General features: G+C 49.8%; 6 protein-coding genes across 6 annotated transcripts; 2 read left to right on the forward strand and 4 right to left on the reverse strand.

The window, feature by feature from the left end:
- Window positions 1–450: 450 nt before the first annotated feature.
- PFICI_01331 (uncharacterized protein) lies at window positions 451–2,513 on the forward strand (the record flags this gene model as incomplete). The annotated part of the gene is made up of 7 exons (XM_007829912.1): window positions 451–852; window positions 975–1,258; window positions 1,320–1,355; window positions 1,407–1,606; window positions 1,672–2,122; window positions 2,176–2,228; window positions 2,278–2,513. The coding sequence occupies 7 exons, from the start codon at window positions 451–453 to the stop codon at window positions 2,511–2,513; spliced, it is 1,662 nt and encodes a 553-aa protein (XP_007828103.1).
- A 372-nt stretch (window positions 2,514–2,885) lies between these two features.
- PFICI_01332 (uncharacterized protein) lies at window positions 2,886–3,344 on the reverse strand (the record flags this gene model as incomplete). The annotated part of the gene is made up of 1 exon (XM_007829913.1): window positions 2,886–3,344. One exon carries the CDS (start codon window positions 3,342–3,344, stop codon window positions 2,886–2,888), a length of 459 nt encoding a protein of 152 aa, XP_007828104.1.
- Window positions 3,345–4,544: 1,200 nt separating this feature from the next.
- On the reverse strand, window positions 4,545–6,605 carry PFICI_01333 (uncharacterized protein; the record flags this gene model as incomplete). Its single annotated transcript, XM_007829914.1, has 6 exons — window positions 4,545–5,487; window positions 5,537–5,635; window positions 5,695–5,946; window positions 6,016–6,136; window positions 6,193–6,435; window positions 6,536–6,605. The coding sequence occupies 6 exons, from the start codon at window positions 6,603–6,605 to the stop codon at window positions 4,545–4,547; spliced, it is 1,728 nt and encodes a 575-aa protein (XP_007828105.1).
- A 1,019-nt stretch (window positions 6,606–7,624) lies between these two features.
- Window positions 7,625–9,358, reverse strand: PFICI_01334 (uncharacterized protein; the record flags this gene model as incomplete). Its single annotated transcript, XM_007829915.1, has 1 exon — window positions 7,625–9,358. One exon carries the CDS (start codon window positions 9,356–9,358, stop codon window positions 7,625–7,627), a length of 1,734 nt encoding a protein of 577 aa, XP_007828106.1.
- A 1,391-nt stretch (window positions 9,359–10,749) lies between these two features.
- PFICI_01335 (uncharacterized protein) lies at window positions 10,750–11,928 on the reverse strand (the record flags this gene model as incomplete). Its single annotated transcript, XM_007829916.1, has 2 exons — window positions 10,750–10,933; window positions 10,994–11,928. The coding sequence occupies 2 exons, from the start codon at window positions 11,926–11,928 to the stop codon at window positions 10,750–10,752; spliced, it is 1,119 nt and encodes a 372-aa protein (XP_007828107.1).
- Window positions 11,929–15,728: 3,800 nt separating this feature from the next.
- PFICI_01336 (6-phosphogluconate dehydrogenase) lies at window positions 15,729–17,252 on the forward strand (the record flags this gene model as incomplete). Its single annotated transcript, XM_007829917.1, has 3 exons — window positions 15,729–16,262; window positions 16,320–16,754; window positions 16,812–17,252. The coding sequence occupies 3 exons, from the start codon at window positions 15,729–15,731 to the stop codon at window positions 17,250–17,252; spliced, it is 1,410 nt and encodes a 469-aa protein (XP_007828108.1).
- Between the last annotated feature and the right edge of the window lie 426 nt (window positions 17,253–17,678).

A 17,678-nucleotide genomic window follows, 5' to 3' on the forward strand; every position in this document is an offset into this window, starting at 1 on the left:
TTCTATCATTAACCGCACACATCTGCAAACCTTGAAGATGATCATACTGCTAAGCAGAAAGAGGACAATTCCAGAGGATATAAATTTCATAAAGACGATCTCAATCAGCCATTCAGCTCAGCGTATGAGCATTGCTTACTAGAGACTAAAGAGCTGGCTTGTTCTAAAAAGAATTGTACCGCGGCATCTGCAGTTCTATCTCGCTCCCAAGACATTCCCCGCAATCTAAATGACTATTAGCTCATGAAACTGCATGTATTGATAGCCCTGATTGGTTCTGTAGACAAGAAATGGATCAGAATATCGAATATAAATAAGAGAATATCCCATGGCTCACCCAGACCGTCAATTTCAGAATTTGGCACAGTCATTAAAATTCACAGCATACTCTGTCTGACTTGATTGTCCATCTTTCTCAAGTTTACCAAATTCCGTGCATCAATAACGAAAATGTCCTCAAATACGTCAAGAGTTGGGGTAATTGGGGCACAGCCGAGCACCACGCTCGAGGGGAACGGACTAGCCAGACAAGACCCGGGTATCGATACCCTTTCAGACGAGACGAAAAATAGCAATGTGAAAAATCAAATTCATCATGACCACGAGGATAAAGATATCGAGGCAGCAGCAGCCACCAAGCACGAACATGTCGAGGAGCTCCTGAAAACCACCACGCTCGATACCGTCCACCACGATGAAGCCATCCGCGTCCTCGACGCGTACGCAGGGGATCGGACGTGGACGGAGCAGGAGGAGAAGAAACTCGTCAGAAAGATTGATCGGCAGCTCTTGTCCATTGTCGTGACAACCTATGGGTTGCAGTATTACGACAAAGCCATGCTCGCGCAAGCTGTAAGATGTTCCCCCATCCCCCCCTTTCCAACCCTGAGCAACTCTAGCTTCCAAGAGCAAAAGACCAAAAACATTGATGAAATCATTGCTAATTTCTGGGGGGTTGTAATAAAAATATAAAGGCTCTGTTTGGTTTGATTCAAGACTTGGATCTGGGAATAGGCATGCGCTACTCGTTCTCGTCCTCCATCTTTTATCTCGGATTCATCTGTGGCGCTTATCCTGCTATTGCCATGGCGCAGCGATATCCGATTGAGAGAGTCATGTTTGGTATCGTCCTCCTCTGGGGTATTTGCCTCACCACCACGGCAGGGTGTACGACCTACCAAGGCTTATACGCCCAGCGGTTCTTTCTCGGCCTCTTGGAGAGTGGTGTTAGTCCTGCTTGGATGTTGGTGGTAGGAGGGTTTGTGCTCTCCATGTCCGGGTTGATTTGATTTTTTGGCCGAGGCTGACTATTTCGATAGATGGTATAAGAAGCAAGAACAAGCGTTTCGAATGGGGTAAGCAAGATGAAGAGGAAATCAAGGTTGAACTGACCTGAAATGTCATAGGGCTTGGTATTGCGCTACCGGATATGTGTCCATTGTCGCGCCATTGATCAACTATGGCTTGGGCCACATTTCTGGCTCCTTGTCACCGTGGAGATATATGTACATTGTTGCGGGTTTGATCACAGTAGTGTGGTCATTCGTGATTCTGTTCCTGTTACCGCCAGATCCAACTCGTGCCAAACGACTTTCGGAACGCGCAAGTGCTAAATCAAGACTACCTGCTTTGACCATTGACTGATTTGTTGGTGCTAGGAACGCTACATAGCAGTCGCAAGAATGCGGACAAACAACTCGGGCGTGCGCAACACACACTTTAAAAAGGAGCAATTCGTAGAGTTGCTAGCCGACGTCAAGTTCTGGCTTGCCTTTGCCATGGCTTTCCTTTTACTGGTAGTCAATGGGCCCATTTCAACTTTCACACCAATCATCATATCCGATCTTGGGTTCTCCGGTCTTGAATCTCTTCTTCTAGTCATGCCCGCGGGTGCGGTTATTGGAACTATTGAACTCATGGTGCCATTCGTTGCAATGAAGTTTGCGAATTTGCGCTGCTATTTGGTTGCCATTACAGCTTCCTTTTCACTATTGGCATGTCTTTTGCTTTGGCAACTACCAATCAGTGCCATTGGAGGGAGACTGTTTGCCGTGTACATCTTGGCCAGCTATGGTGGTGGTTATGCAGTGTTGATGAGTCTCCAGATCGCGAATACTGCTGGGTAAGAGTCTATATGGCTGTCACAAATCGAATGATGGGCTAAAGATTGTGTAGCTATACCAAGCGATCACTTGGATCAAGTGGGATATTTGTCGGTTATTGCTTAGGTAAGGGACATCAAGTTGATATGGACAAATGGCTAATGTTACTGGCAAGGCAATTTTCTCGGTCCGCTCGTATTCAAGGCAAATGAGGCTCCGCACTATACCACCGGATGGATCACTACAGTCGCCACTACAGCTTCGGCTATAGCGTTGGCTTTAGTCTACCGACTCGTTTGCGCATGGGAAAATCGGCGCCGAGACAAGACGGGCGAAATGGAGGCATTTGAGCATGCGTACGAGGACGACCTGACGGATATGAAGAACCCACAGTTCAGGTATACTCTTTGAGAACTGCAATGTATACCAGCTAGATTAGAACCAAAGGCTTGATCTATTGAGTTGGATCATGAGAGCCTTCTTCCAAAGCCGAGGCACATGTGGCCACCATTTCGCGTGTGATCAAGTCGTCATGTTGGAACAATGGACATAAAATATGGCCTTGCAATTGCAACAAGTAAAGTTTATTCGGTCATTATCATATCTCATTAATGGCTGGCAGGGCCACCAAATCGTCCAGCCAAGAAGGAACCCAAAAAGATACCACCCAGTATCGAGAGAAAGTAGCCGACATTCATGGTCATGACAGCAAGCATACTAAATTTCAGCAATCGTTAGCCGTGGGTCTCATTCATGTGGTTCAGCCATGAACATTATTGGAACTCACAGTAGATATCCGATACCGCCCACGACTACTTCGGTCAATGCTCGAGCCGTCTCGGTCGCCACACGGAAGGGATGGCTGTTCCACTCAGACTGCAGCTGTCGCGCCGGCGTATCGGCTCTCTCCTTGCCAGATGCCTCGTCCTCGGACATGAGTCTCTGCCGGCCGTGCCACCTCGCGTCAAAGACAATGGACTTGACGGCATGTAGGACGCGGTGGAGAGCGGCCAGGACAATGAGGAAGATGCAGGTGCCGGCGTACGAGCCATTGCCGGTGGGCGTCCATGCCGAGGCAAAGAGGGGTGTTGTAACGGCCTGGAAAAACACCATGGCCATTTCCGACGAGGTCATGAGGCTGGATGATGACATGTCCATGTCCATGCTGCTGGTGGATGTGGACATTGCGCTCGTCATTGTCATGGACATGTCCGACATGTCGGTAGAGGTGGCGGTTGCCATTGTCATTCCAGACATGTCCATTTTCGCGGCGGCAACGGAATTTGATTATGTCAGTTTTGTTCGATGTGGTTTGCTTGTCTTTTTGTACCGATCTGGACTGTGTCTTCAATTGATCGCCCCAACTTGATTGTGGATATGGAATCCGGCAAAAGTTGTGTTTGTTGAACTTTACACGAAAAGCTGTTGGTAAAATGAAGAGAGGCTTTGGATACCACCTTCAATGGTAAGCCAGTCGCAGTCTTTTAACGAATTTTGTGGTCCGTCAGCCAAAATTGCTCAAAACGCTGCATGTTTTACCAGGAACAGAAAGTAGACTGTTCCCTCTCACAAAAAAAGCCCTCTCTTCTTTTCCATGGGTGCATTGGGTGCTTGTTTGTCCATTGAGATGAGAGCGTGCAGATCCGTCCCTTCTCTGCCCCCCCAAGAAAACTTGCTCAATCTCTCTCAAATAATCCCAGTTTGGCGCCACTCCCGCGCGTCCACCTCGACACTAAACAGTGAGAATGAACCACACACACTTTCAGACTCCGGATTCCACTCCAACATCTGAGCGTAAACTTGCTCATCCTTATCTGTTTATTGCCGGTAGGGCTTCAACATCCTGGCGTCGCTCCTACTCGATCTGTTTGGCGATGCTTCAGCACCATCTGATGACTGTTCCGAGCACCTCCAATAATTGCAATCGGTTGCCATCAATCAGTGCCGAATTCTGTATCCCAGAAATCGAAACTCCAAGCATCTACTGATTAATCATTCTCGTGTCAGTTGTCCGTGTCCGAGGAGCTGCAAAACTGCAGAATGCTCAGAAAGGCGGGGAGACCTATAAAAAAACATAGCACCATTTCTAGTTGCCTGTTTAGCTCTGTATACTATAAACTACCCAATATACCTGTTACCTACCAGGAGGGGCTGGGGGATCGGCATTGCCAAGTCTGTCGGTCAAGGGTCTTCTTGTATACTGTATTTCGATATTCTAGGTACTTTGTTTGTAGTGCGACATGGTCAAGTCTGGAAACGAATTCCTAAAGTCAGCTATCACATTGAACAAGTTGCTATTAAAAATTTCTTTTGATTATTTGTTGGTTCATTAGATATTCATAGCATCGTCATCTATTCCAAGGAACACAGTCCCTTTGATGTTTACCAACTACACAGTCAAATTAGCCTCGGGCACTCATCAAGGAAGGATTCTTGTCCCACTTACGAAAACAGCTCCGAGTGCAGATATACTTCTCTTGCACCGGCTTCAGACTTCAAGATGCGTAATTGCGCAGCAGCGGCCTCGCTCTGGACCTCTTGAAGCACACCTGCAGGGCCGCACGCGAGGATGCCCACGGTGCTATTTGATTCCAAGGTCGCCTCCCGGACGAGGGCGGAAATGTTTGGCCTGCCCGAATAGACTGTTATAGGAAGTTTACCTTGCGCTATGCTCGTTACTTTATTGCTGTCGCCCTTCTCTTCATCAGAAGAAGTACGAGTCGAATCTATAAAGCCAGTCTGGTAGATAGAAATCTCGAGCTGGTCTTGTGGCCAAGACGTCCGTGTCTCTTCCATGAATGCGAGAAGAGCGTCTTCGAACCATTGAACAAGGCTCCGATCCCGAGTCGCAATTACAATGTGCATGCGGTGATCCGATTTTTCACGGCTACTGGGAATGGACTTGACAATAACGTCCATGGCCGTGCCAAGAGATAGAGCCGCACCCGACCCACAGGTTACGACAATGCTGCGATTGTACTCTGTCAATGGCCTGTTCTGAACGCCTCCGTACGGGCCATCGATCAAGACGGGCACAGTGTATCCAGGCTGATTTGCTGCAATCTTGGCCAAGCGCCCCGTTGTGCCGCCCCGGGGCTGCACATAAAATACCATCTTGGTCTTCCCGGGAACCTTGTCAGGAGTCGGTATACTGCAGATTGTAAAAGGATGTGCCGTCAGAGAGTGCGTGTTCAATGTAATGAAACGCAGGAAAACATGTTGGGCCGTCGTCCATTTCGCGTCAATCGAGATCGTAATCTTCATGCAAACATCCGAAACCATTTCAAAAGTGGCCTTGCAAGAAATTCCGTGCTCGAAGTAGGTTCTCGTCTGGGAATATAACCATGAGAGGGTATAAAGGACGCCGGCAGCGATGAAGTAATCCCTATGAAAGTGTCAGAGTCGTAACAGTAGAAATATTGAAGGAATCCTACCAGGAGCTGAGTGTATAGTCGCAGTGGAAAAACAAGAACAGTATAAAGAGGATGGCCGCGGCAAAGTGCGTGACTTTGAAGACCTCGTAGTATCGGTTCCTATATAGAACAAGAAGAAATCAGTGAAAATGTCTCCAACGCATAGTCATCAATCTTACCGAATCGACGAGATTGACATGAATTGTAGATAGGCCTGGCAAATGAGCGCAGCAGTCCCTGACCAATAAAAGATACTCATGGTCCACTGCATATCTAAATCTCCTTTCCACTTGTGGTATATGATGAATGGAAACGTATGAATCAGTGCAAGGACGAACATGGCCCAGCCGACCCAGTTGTGGAAAACGATAAGACGATCATGGGACACGCCGGTGAAGGAGGCAATTGTGTTGGCCTTGGTAGGGAGGATTCTGGTAAGTTCGTTAGCTTCCAGTCAGAGAAAAAGTTCATCACTCAAGAGCTATAGAGTGCAAACTTACACAACAAATGGCAGGCAAGCCAGAGCCATCCATCCCGCCCTTGTCGCGATCGGCGGTGAGCCGGCATAGGTCAATGTTCTCGTATTGGGCCAGTAATACGGCTGAGGTCCCAAAGTCATTGCTACCAGGAGAAAGTTAATATTAAAACTCTTGCACCACAATATCAAATATGCCTACCAAAGAAGAAGACGGCACCAATCGCCAATAAGATGCCAACTCCAAGCGATGGCAGATAGCTATACAATGCCCTCGAGTTTGAGTGCCTGTAAGCCAGAAAACGAAAACTGCTTATCAGCTTCTGCCACGGCTTCTTGGCTCGTAACGACTTGGGAGCCAACCGCAAGGCCCAGAAGCCAAATGTGCACACTGCTATCGTCGCAACGAAAAAGTAGATGGTTCCGAGGGCATAGACCCAATCAGCTATGTACCTGGAGTATCGGAATCATTAGTGAATGTCCTCTTTAACATTCAAAAACAAGTAATGCTTGCCAATATCTCCAATGTCCAGCACGGTATGCACATTGCTCTGCAGTCAATTCGCACTCGTCCTCGCGAGAACCGTGCAAGGTGACCGGTTGGTCGAGCCACATTGTTGACTCCATCTCGACCTCGTTGCCGTTCTGTTTCCCGGTGACACTGCAAAAAGAATCCGTAATTCTTCCAGTCCAGATGAACAACTATCGACTAGGAGTGAGGAATGTCTTTAGGCACTCCATTCACTGGCGCAAATGGCATGCAGTCATTCAAATCAACGATGGTAGACTACCTAAAGGAAACAATATGGAAACGACGGCGGAGGAAGTCATATGGATTTATTTTCTATCCTCTTCCGAGTAACCCACCTTGAAATCAACCCAATCTACACACGACTACCCTGTATCTGATACCATGCTGTCACAGCGAATAATAGTATTTCCATTTAGAACATTGTCGCGCGTCGGCCCAGGGGTCCCGTCCCTCTTGATGTAGGTGTGGAGACCCGGGTAAACGAAACTGGAGGGTCAATTTGCTCAAACATGCTCGCTGGCGGCTCGTGCCATTCCGTGAGCTCGTTTTTTACCATGCAAATTACTAGATCAGGTAATCTGCAATTCGTCCGTTCGGGGTATAAGACTTGATGGTTAGCCGCCTGTACCGTCAATTTGGCCGAGTAACAAGATGATAAGACCTGTCCTTAATGTGGACAGCACAATCATCTCTGGTGCATACCTAGTTAGGTAGACTAACATGGCGCTCAACTAATCTGTCAGCGAATATCATTTGAAAGGTAGTCAATCATGTATTAGGTCACATAGACACTATCAAAAACCCTCCCCATATGAAAGGGTTTACACTTGATCACTATAAATATTGTATAGTCTTGCCAAGACAACCACCTTGAATGTTGCACCATCGTATTCTTGTTCATACTTATATGTATACTTACAAGGAGGGAATCACAATTGTGCATACTCGGGCTTCTTTTTGTACCAGAACTCCAATTACTATTGTCTCTATTGTCTACTGTTGCATTCTGTTTCTATGACTTACCAAGATAGTGACTTACCAAAATTTACCCACATTATATGAAGTAAAGGAAGATAGACAACAAGACACATCCTGACAGCCTCTACTCTGACCCCTTGATCAAGTCCTTGAGCTCTCTCAATACTGCCTCTACATCACTTCGGAGCGATGCATGCTGAAAGTCACGCCCATTGCCCGGAATCTTGGTCAGGATCTTGTGTCGGATGGGCACGACCCGCGCATCCTTGTCTGCGTTCTTACCAATAACACCAGCAGTTGCCTTGGCCAGTTCCGTGTTGACGTGCATGTCAGACTCGTAACTGAGGGCATACACGGGGACCTGGTTGTGATGCAGAGCCTCATCGTTGTAGGGGTCGACCCAGACATGTCGAGCCAACGCTTCAGCCACGCCGGCGAGCGGCACGAGAGCGTCATAGTCCTCAAACATGAAGGGGTACACCATCTCGCCAGAGAAGTAGATCTTGTACTCGTCGCTCTCCTGCTTGCACTGTGAACCGAGAAGAAGCTCTGAGATTTCCCGACCCACCCCGGCCCATGAAAACTCTGGCATGCTCCGAGCCACGCGCTGGGCTGACCAGTTTGACGCGGCTCCTCGGCAGTACATGGCCTCGTGAAGCACGGCGTACAGCGGTCGCCGGTCGAAACCCCAGCTGTCCTCACTTGAGCAGTACAAGTCAAGGGTCCTCCGATCCAAATCTCCACTCTCCTCAAGGTCCTCATACATCCGTTCGATAAGGTCATGCAACCGGGAAAATCGATCTCGAGCACCGAGGCCGCGGCCAATGCACAGAAAACGCCGCGCCGTCAGGCGACCATTCTGAATCTCGAGACCGACACCCGGGTTGCGGTTGGTCTCGTAGTCTAGCAGATACTCGACAATTCGCTTGACCCTATGGATATCATCGGGGTATTGCCGGTAGTATGCGTCATTACGCTCCTTTACTACTTGGAACAGCTTTGAATATGCCTCGTCGGGACTCGCGGTAATCGGTGCGAGACCGGCGGTAATGGTGCTGCTCGCGAGACTCCTTGGGTACTGCGACAGATAGGTGAGCGACACCCAGCCGCCGTACGACTGGCCAAAAATGTTCCACTTGCGCGTGCTGCCCGGCCCAAAGAGGCACTGGCGGATCGACTCGAGGTCGTACACGATGCTGTCCTGGCGAAAGAGGCTGAGCAGATTCGCCATGGCCCTGACTTCGGTCTCGTTCCTCGGAGGCTTCTTGTCGGCCTTCCTGACCCATGGTTCGGGTCGCAGCAGGTTAATGTAACGCTGCTGTAGCTGTACCTCTTCAACGTGCCGGGCAGGCTTGCTCCTGTCTCGAATCTCATGACTGGAGCCGGTGCCCCTGTAGTCTAGGAAGATTAGACACCCATCATTCTTGAGATACTCGACGTTGAACAGCGGGTTACGCTCCGCTGGGTTGTAATCTCCCGGTCCACCACAGAGAAAGACGGTAATGTTCTCCCTTTGCTTGAGTTGGCTCTGGAGTTCCTCCACTGTCTTGATGCTACCCGTCTCCAGGCCTCCAAAGACGAATGTGGAAGTGAGAACAATGTTGAGATGCTCGAAATCATGGTGCCGGGTCGTCCGGTGGTCCAGGGGCACCTCAAACTGCACTTGGACGCTGCAGGGCGTCCTGTCCACCTCGACTCCCGCCTCGCACCGTTGTTCGACCATGCGACCATTCTTGTCCATCCTTTTCCGGGTGTAAAACACCTTCGTCTTGGCTGCCGCCTCTAGACCGCGAATCGGTATGTGCAAAATACCCAGAAGCTCTGCAGGCTTAATTGCGATATCGTGACGAGCAGACATTTTGACTTTTCTTGAGAAATTGAAATATGAGCTGTGTTGAATCTTTGGTGAATATGTTGAAGAGGCTTACTTACTCTTGCGGTTGCTGTATGATTATGGTCGTGTACAACCAGAACTTGTGAGTCCATCGTATCTCGTTTATATACTTCATCTTGAGCCAGTCTGAGCATATCCGAGTGGCTTTGTTTGCAACGATTTGCATATTGTGCCAATTGTTTGCCGGGGAGGACATAATGGAATGTGCCCGCATACGATATTTGTCGCATACACAACTTTGTTGAAGATTATATAGCGCGCGTTCGTCAGCGACAAAGAATGGTCTCCAGGCTAAACCTTCCTCGCCCTAAACTGATTGCTCGTGCTAATGAAAAGATGAAAAAGTCTTTGTGCAATGGTTACAATGATATTCAGAATACCTTGTTCTGCGCACAAAATGAAAAGTAGATCCAAGAGGACAGCTCCGTATATGGGGTATGCAATGTAGTGCTTTGTTCGGTGTAGGTGTTGAATGGGATGACGGAAAACCGCAACTATAGGCCTGCCATTCCCCTTGAGATGAACTATTTTCGGGCCGTTGACCATTAGAGGTGCAAGATTTCATCCTTATTGGCTGCCCTTGCGGACCGGTGACAGCTCTAGTATTACCTTGTAATAGGAGAGTACACATGATCGGCATGTGTCAAGGCTGCAGTGAAGCATCCTAGGCGTGATACGAAGGTAATACTGGTCCATGGACATCGCATCCTTCTCAAATCATTTGACCTCGAATCCATAACATTTATTCGACAATCTGATAACGCGCTCTACGTCCTTATTCATACGTGGACTCGTTACATAGTGCTGCCTCGCCTTGGTCCCCTGCTTGTCAATGTCTGCATGGTCATGTAGTGCTGACATGTCCTATATTCCACGAGTAGGCCAGTTGCAGATTCAGTGCCGAATCTGACATAAGAAAATGAGCTTGAGCCTCGAAGCGACTTTTTTTGAATGTCATGTGGAAATGTGCTTATCTGGGATGACTTGTAATATGAATTACGGTGTATCTATCGGATTTCCTCCAATCTTATCTTCACAGTATCAATATAGCCTGATTGTTCATGCTATTCCTCGGCTCTATCCAGGTCAATGTCATCCGCTGTGTGCAGAATGTCTAGAAATAACCCAACATCGTGATTTCCACTAGAGACTTCTCGTGGCGGCTTCACTTATAAACTGCTTCTGAAGGAATAAGTCAGGGAGAACAAATCCAAGTCGCCTCCGGCGTCTGTTGTAATCCATGGTCTCAACCAAGTCAGTCGGACTGAAGTGATAGTGTTATACTAGCCTAAGATTGAATTGTTGTTCACAATGGCAATAAGTGAATTTTTTTTCTTTTTTTTCGCGGGAAGCTTTTAGCCGAGTAGCTTGAGACCGTTCTTGGTCTTTTGTCCGGGTTTGACTACGCCGCCGCTGGCAGGGCCGAGGGAAGGTTCAAAACTGCCCTCTCTTCCACCACTTCCGTTGCCACTACGGTTTCTGTTGTTGTTCTTATTGTTCCATTTACCTCCATGTCTTTTGTCCTTGACTGTATGTGGTCTGGTACCAAGCTTGTCAGTACATTTGTTAACTTGTTTGTCGGATTGGAGAATTACGTACTTGATTTCAGTGGTACTCTTGCGCACCACGACAGGGTGACTCTGGATGTACTTGCCATTCATCTCCTTTGCGGCCTGGAAGAAGTCGTCGGGATCGCTAAAACTAACGAAGCCAAAGCCTTTGCTCTTGCTGGTGACCTTGTCTCGAACGACACGAGCCTTCTGGAGCGACTTCCAGCGCGAGAAAGCCTTGTGTAATGACTCATCGGTGGTTTCACCAGCCAGATTGCCCACAAAGAGGCGCAAGTGAGCAGGATCCCATTCTAGTAGTGAATCGTCGGTCCATTTTTTGCCTCCACCTTGTCGAACCACGGTCTTCTTCTTTTCTCCTTCCACAGGCACTGCTGGAGCAGTGACCGTGGTGGGGTTGGCCGAGTAGGTAGTGGTCGGCGCACCAGGTCGAGCGACAGCCCCGGCGGTGTCCCTCGGGTCCTTGACATAGGCGCTTTGCCATTGGGCAATCTGTGCGGCCATATCGGGGTCATAGTCGCTGTTCTGCTGATGCTGCTGCTGCTGCTGCTGCAGCTGCTGAGGTTGACCAGGAGCGGGGAATGGATTTCTAATCTGTGGTGCGCCAGCATAGCTACTGCTATCTGCTGGGGCGGCAGAACCATATGGGCCTTGCTGGTAACCCGACTGCTGGTAGCCGCGGTTGTAGTTTACGGCGCCCTGTTGCGGATAGTTCGCGTAAGGCTGACCTCGGCCACCACCATATGGGGCAGTTGATGCGCCCGGTGCGCCTGCATAGCTCGGGGGGTTCGAATAACTAGGGGCGGTCGAGTAGGCGGGAGGTGTGTATGGACTGCCCGACACTGGACTGGGTGTATGTGTTGACGCTGCTGAGAAGGCCGGCTTGAAGCCTGAAACTTTGGAAGGCGGTGGCCGCGGAGGAAGCGACGAGGAGTTCGCGGCACCTGAAGTAGGAGGGTAGGGCATGATGAATTTGCTGTCCGTTGGGGAACGTTGATCTTTGCGACGCAAAACGTACCTATGAGCCCAGCTCTAGCGATGAGACTTTGCTCACTTTTGTCCCTTCTGTCGCGACAGTGAGGTCGCCAGAAACAAGCGCTAATAGGTCACTGTAGTTTTTTCTTGTATTGATCACGCGTCGTTTTGGTATCAATGACGGTGGTTCTGACGATGACGTTGGAGTTGTATCCAGTTCTTCATTCAATGGTGTGGGAAAATGCTGTTCGGCCTTGCCAACTTCAGCCTTACAGTGTACATGAGTGGGCAGTCCATTAGCGCTGCAGTACGTACCCAATAGCCCACCTTCAACATTGAATGGTGCTGGCATGTGGCGGCGCGCCACAGATTTCGGCGTTAAGCCACACTGATTTACATTAGCGTCAAATGTCACCCATCTGCTATCCGCTAATTTTATCACCGGCTTCCAAGTCCCTTGTAAAAAGTCTCGAAAGGAAAGCGGGAAAGCCCTTGACCTGGCCCAGGGATTTACTAGTACGAGTATCTATCTGATGCTGTGTAATGCTCCTTAAGTCCTAACAATTCAGGGAGTGGCTGTCTTTTGTCGGTGATAGCCACCCTGCTTTTGTCGTCGGTGACCGTGTTGCACTGATTCATAAGCTCTGCTGTGGAGGGGCGGCTGCTTTCTTCCATCATGTTCGGACTCCGGAAACGACGGGCAGTATTGCCCAATACAAGGCCCGATAGCGGGCCCGTTGATTCGGCTCTGCCAAGAACAACAGGCATGCGCGGATTTTGTCCGTTTCGAGCACAAAGTGGTGGCGCTCCACGATAGCGACCATGCTCAGCGCAGAATGTCTGCTTGTTTTCTCTGTCCGGTAGGAAAGCAGCCAGAGATTTGGAGTGCATTAAACACCCCCCTCCGTTGGTGTTGGCTCATGACCACCTCGTTTGAGGCAATTTGTAGCCTTGCAGCCATAACAGATCCATAGGCACGACGAGGTCTGCGTTAATTACTGGCGCCAGTCCGCTTACGGAGGGCTGGCAAGTCGTCGGAGGGACTTGTCGTCGTAGGGGGAGCAACCGGCGGGGCCCCTTAGTATATGCGACATTTTCGGGGCAACAAGTGTCGAGCTCCTCCCAATGACGTTTTAAGGTAGGTAGGGCGCGAGAAGGAGAGACCTGGATGGTACATTATGGAATCCCATGTTACAGTATGTACTCGTCTAATCGAGAGAAGGAAGCATCGTCACATTCAGTCCTTGGGTCCGGTATCGTGATTTGCTGCATGGCAACGCTGCCCATTATAAAATATTATAGTCAAACGTTTCTTTTCTCTATAGTCGCATTCACTTGCCGCTCGTCAATATGAATCGGGTAATGAAAGTATATGTCAACTTAGACAAAAGGTACGAACGGGATTGGGTCATACAGTATCCGTCGAAGCTAGTGAGTGTACCAATGGTATATCGTTGGTACATGTGTTTCTACTTTGTCCGGCCGTTGCGTGCTATCTCCTAGTAGCGTACACCGAATGTAGCTTGGAGCCTACCTATGAAACATCCATGCGTTGCCTCCTACCCAAGGCGTATTCCCAACAAATCCCGACTCAATTGGACCTGCATGAAACGGAGTAGATATGGGTGTATCAAAGGACTCCATAAACCATGCATATAGATATAAGGATCAACAGTGATCTGGACACTTTTTTCCAGCTCCAAAAGCGATCCAGAACCATCAACGGGTTGGACAGATGAGGCTGATGAAGCTTTGAAAGCAGAGCAGGAGGTTGTTACTAACTAGCGTCGTCCAGGTCCATAAATATTCTGTCAGAGCTTCCACCACTCCCGAGCCGTGGCAGGGAGGGGGGGCGCCTTGGGGGGCCAGGCGGGCTGCAGGACAAAGGACCTGGAACCCCCAATCCCTATTCCGTCACGGTAGAATCCAGGTAGGTCGCCAGGCATGAGGGTTTCGAAACGTCCGAATGTGCGACGTGAAGAAGAAGCAGAAGGGGCCCAATGCCAGCATAAAACTGCTATCTGACTTCTGGGTGCAAATACCTCACGAGCAACTGTCCGAGCAAGGATGAAGAGGCAACACATGATCCTGTTGCATTGTCAATGTGGCGGTATCAGGATCTCCCTGGGGCCGTAAGCTCGAGTCGGCTCCTGGGCGATCATGTAGATAGATACTCCGAATGCGCCGTGTAGTGGACGTGGGCAGGCACGGGTCGGGTCTTAGTAACAACTTTGGAGATATCAAAGCGCATTGCTGGCATGATTGGTTCTCTTGTTAGTGTAGACTTGTAGGAATATTCTGTGTGTAGCTTCTCGCCAACCGTTTATATCTGCTATGACATGAATCCAGATAGTTTCGACCTGCTTGACAAGAGTCTAAATCCAGATCAAAACGGGCGCCGACGTTGGGAGGACGGGATACCTAGTCCTGAGTAAGCCCCGCCGCCCATTGCAGAGAAACGAGCAATTGATCCCGTCGCTACTACAACACACCACCACGTCTTTGAGGCTAGGCCATGTCCATGCATGGAATCACGGCGCTCAGATGGCATGTCATTGGGTGCTTGCATGCACATTAGACAGGCACCAAGCCATATAATAACTCAACCCCATGACAAACTGGTAAAACGAAGAAAGGAATAGAGGCAGGGAAGAAAAGTCAGATATAAATCCGTCACCCTTAGCAACATGTACAGCAACAACCTTAATACCTTTTCCGGCCAACTGGGGCTCCAAGGCAAATGCGCATATCCGAACAAATATCACAAACCACAACCACGGACGAACCAACTACTGCCTCATGGACAAACACCTGACTGACTGATGAATAATAAATGAATGACTGAGAGTAAAACTGACTGAATGAGTGAACCCCCCATGTCATAAAACTTCCCAGGGCCGAGTGATCCATATTAAACCTGGATGCGGAATCAACTTTTTGGCGCCTGTTCATGTTAATAAGCCGGGCCGGATCGACGCTACTCACCTTTTTTTCCTCAGTGCCTCACCCATCAGCCATCTGGATCCCAGTCCATGATTTTACCCCTCCAGCCCACTTTGACCCGTTTCGACATCATTGAAAAGTACGAGTTCCGCCGTCGCGTCCGAACTCTACCTGATCTTTCTTCCACAAACAACCATCCCTTCCTCCTTCGACAGAAGATTTAGATTTATTGCCCAGCTTCTTCATCGTAGCTGGCTCTGAATACAGACAAACGCATACCCAATTGGACATTCCCAACCATCTGCAATCATGTCTGGACCTGTGTAAGTTCAATGTTCTAAACCCCTCAGCGCTGCTTACTTCCCTCGCTGTTCTACCCCACCACCCCGCCGTCGATGCCCTCAACTCTGTTCCCTCTCCCTCCTTCTAGAACAAAGACTAGAACAAGAGCCTCTGGCGTGTTCCAGACAAAAAAAGGCGAGGCAGAGTAGGAGCAAGACATGATAAAAAAAATAATACCCCTTTGTCGCCGGCAACATATTGACTAAAGGCGGCTTGCTGGGTCTTAGGGCTCGACTTGCCAGCATTACCGGGCACTATGGAGGAGGAGTGTGAGCTTTCTGCTTTTGATTTCATGCCGTCCTCGCAGCACAAATCTCTCTCTATTATTCCAATTTCGGACTCTTCGGAATCGTGCTAACTCTCATGAAGCGCTGACCTCGGTCTCATCGGTCTGGCCGTCATGTAAGTCAAATCTCCCCATGTTTCCCCGTCCCTCTAGGACGTACATCTTCATAACGCCCGCAGTACTAACACCCCGATCCAGGGGCCAGAACCTGATTCTGAACATGGCCGACCACGGTTTCACCGTCTGCGCCTACAACCGTACCGTCTCCAAGGTTGACCGCTTCTTGGACAACGAGGCCAAGGGCAAGTCCATTGTCGGTGCTCACTCCAACGAGGAGTTCATCTCCAAGCTCAAGAAGCCCCGCCGTGTCATGCTGCTCGTCCAGGCCGGAAAGGCCGTCGACGACTGGATCGAGACTCTCCTGCCCCTGCTCGAGAAGGGCGACATCATCATCGACGGTGGTAACTCCCACTTCCCCGACTCCAACCGCCGAACCCAGTACCTGGCCGGAAAGGGTCTCCGATTCGTCGGTTCCGGTGTCTCCGGTGGTGAGGAGGGTGCCCGCTACGGTCCCTCCATCATGCCCGGTGGTGACGAGGCCGCCTGGCCCTACATCCAGGACATCTTCCAGAGCATCTCGGCCAAGAGCGACAACGAGGCTTGCTGCGAGTGGGTCGGTGATGAGGGTGCTGGTCACTACGTCAAGATGGTCCACAACGGTATTGAGTACGGTGACATGCAGCTCATCTGCGAGGTAAGCTGAAGCCCCAACAATTATTTGCTGTTTCCTGAGTACTCATCACGAAATTAGGCCTACGACATCATGAAGCGTGGTCTGGGTCTGAGCAACAAGGAGATTGGTGATATCTTCGCCCAGTGGAACAAGGGTGTTCTGGACTCGTTCCTGATCGAGATTACCCGTGACATCATGTACTTCAACGACGACGATGGCACTCCCCTCGTCGAGAAGATTCTCGACCAGGCTGGCCAGAAGGGTACCGGCAAGTGGACCGCTGTCAACGCTCTTGACCTCGGCCAGCCCGTTACTTTGATCGCCGAGTCCGTCCTGGCTCGCTGCCTGTCTGCCCTCAAGGAGGAGCGTACCAAGGCCTCTACCATCCTGGAGTACCGTGGCCGTGTCAGCAAGTTCGAGGGTGACAAGGCTCAGTTCCTTGAGGACCTTGAGCAGGCTCTGTACGCCTCCAAGATCATCTCGTACGCTCAGGGTTTCATGCTGATGCAGGATGTACGTACCACCTCTTCCGAACTTACTTGCTGTTCAATGACTAATGTAATAAAATAGGCCGCCAAGGAGTACGGCTGGAAGCTTAACAAGCCTTCCATCGCTCTCATGTGGAGAGGTGGTTGCATCATCCGCTCCGTCTTCTTGAAGGACATCACTGCTGCTTACCGCAACAACCCCGACCTTGAGAACCTGCTGTTTGACGACTTCTTCAACAAGGCTATCCACAAGGCCCAGCCCGGCTGGAGAGACGTCATCTCCAAGGCTGCCCTTCTCGGAATCCCCACTCCCTGCTTCTCCACTGCTCTGTCGTGGTTCGACGGTTACCGCACCAAGGACCTGCCCGCCAACCTGCTCCAGGCCCAGCGTGACTACTTCGGTGCCCACACCTTCCAGATCAAGCCCGAGTTCGCCAGCGACAAGTACCCCGTCGGTGCCTACACTCACGTCAACTGGACTGGCCGTGGTGGAAACGTCTCTGCTTCCACCTACCAGGCATAAATGCTCTCGACTGGTGCGAGTGTGACGTGATTGGGATAATGACTTCGTATGAATAAAGGATCAAGGAAACTAGGCGCGATATCCGCAGAGGGCAAATAGTAATGCCCCGTTTTTTTACATAGTCTCATAGACGGACAAAATGCAGATTGCTTTTGAGAAAGAAAAAACACAACTTGTCCAAACTCGAGTAATGTGAATGCCCATTTGATAGACCCTGACAAGCTCGGGCAGGGACAACTAAAATTTTGACTTGAAGCAGTCCGCAATCTATGTCTCTTACTCGAGTGTACTAGATAATCTATGCAAGACTCTCGGCCGCCAGTCCCAGATAATTCAACTGAATAGCGTGCAACTCAACAAATGACACCCTTTTCGTCTCGCCTATCCATTCGAGGGACGAGACAGGATTAATACCATGGGATACTG

The sequence above is a fragment of the Pestalotiopsis fici genome, assembly GCF_000516985.1.
Source record: "Pestalotiopsis fici W106-1 unplaced genomic scaffold PFICI_Scf_1, whole genome shotgun sequence".
Classification (NCBI taxonomy): Eukaryota; Fungi; Ascomycota; class Sordariomycetes; order Amphisphaeriales; family Sporocadaceae; genus Pestalotiopsis; species Pestalotiopsis fici.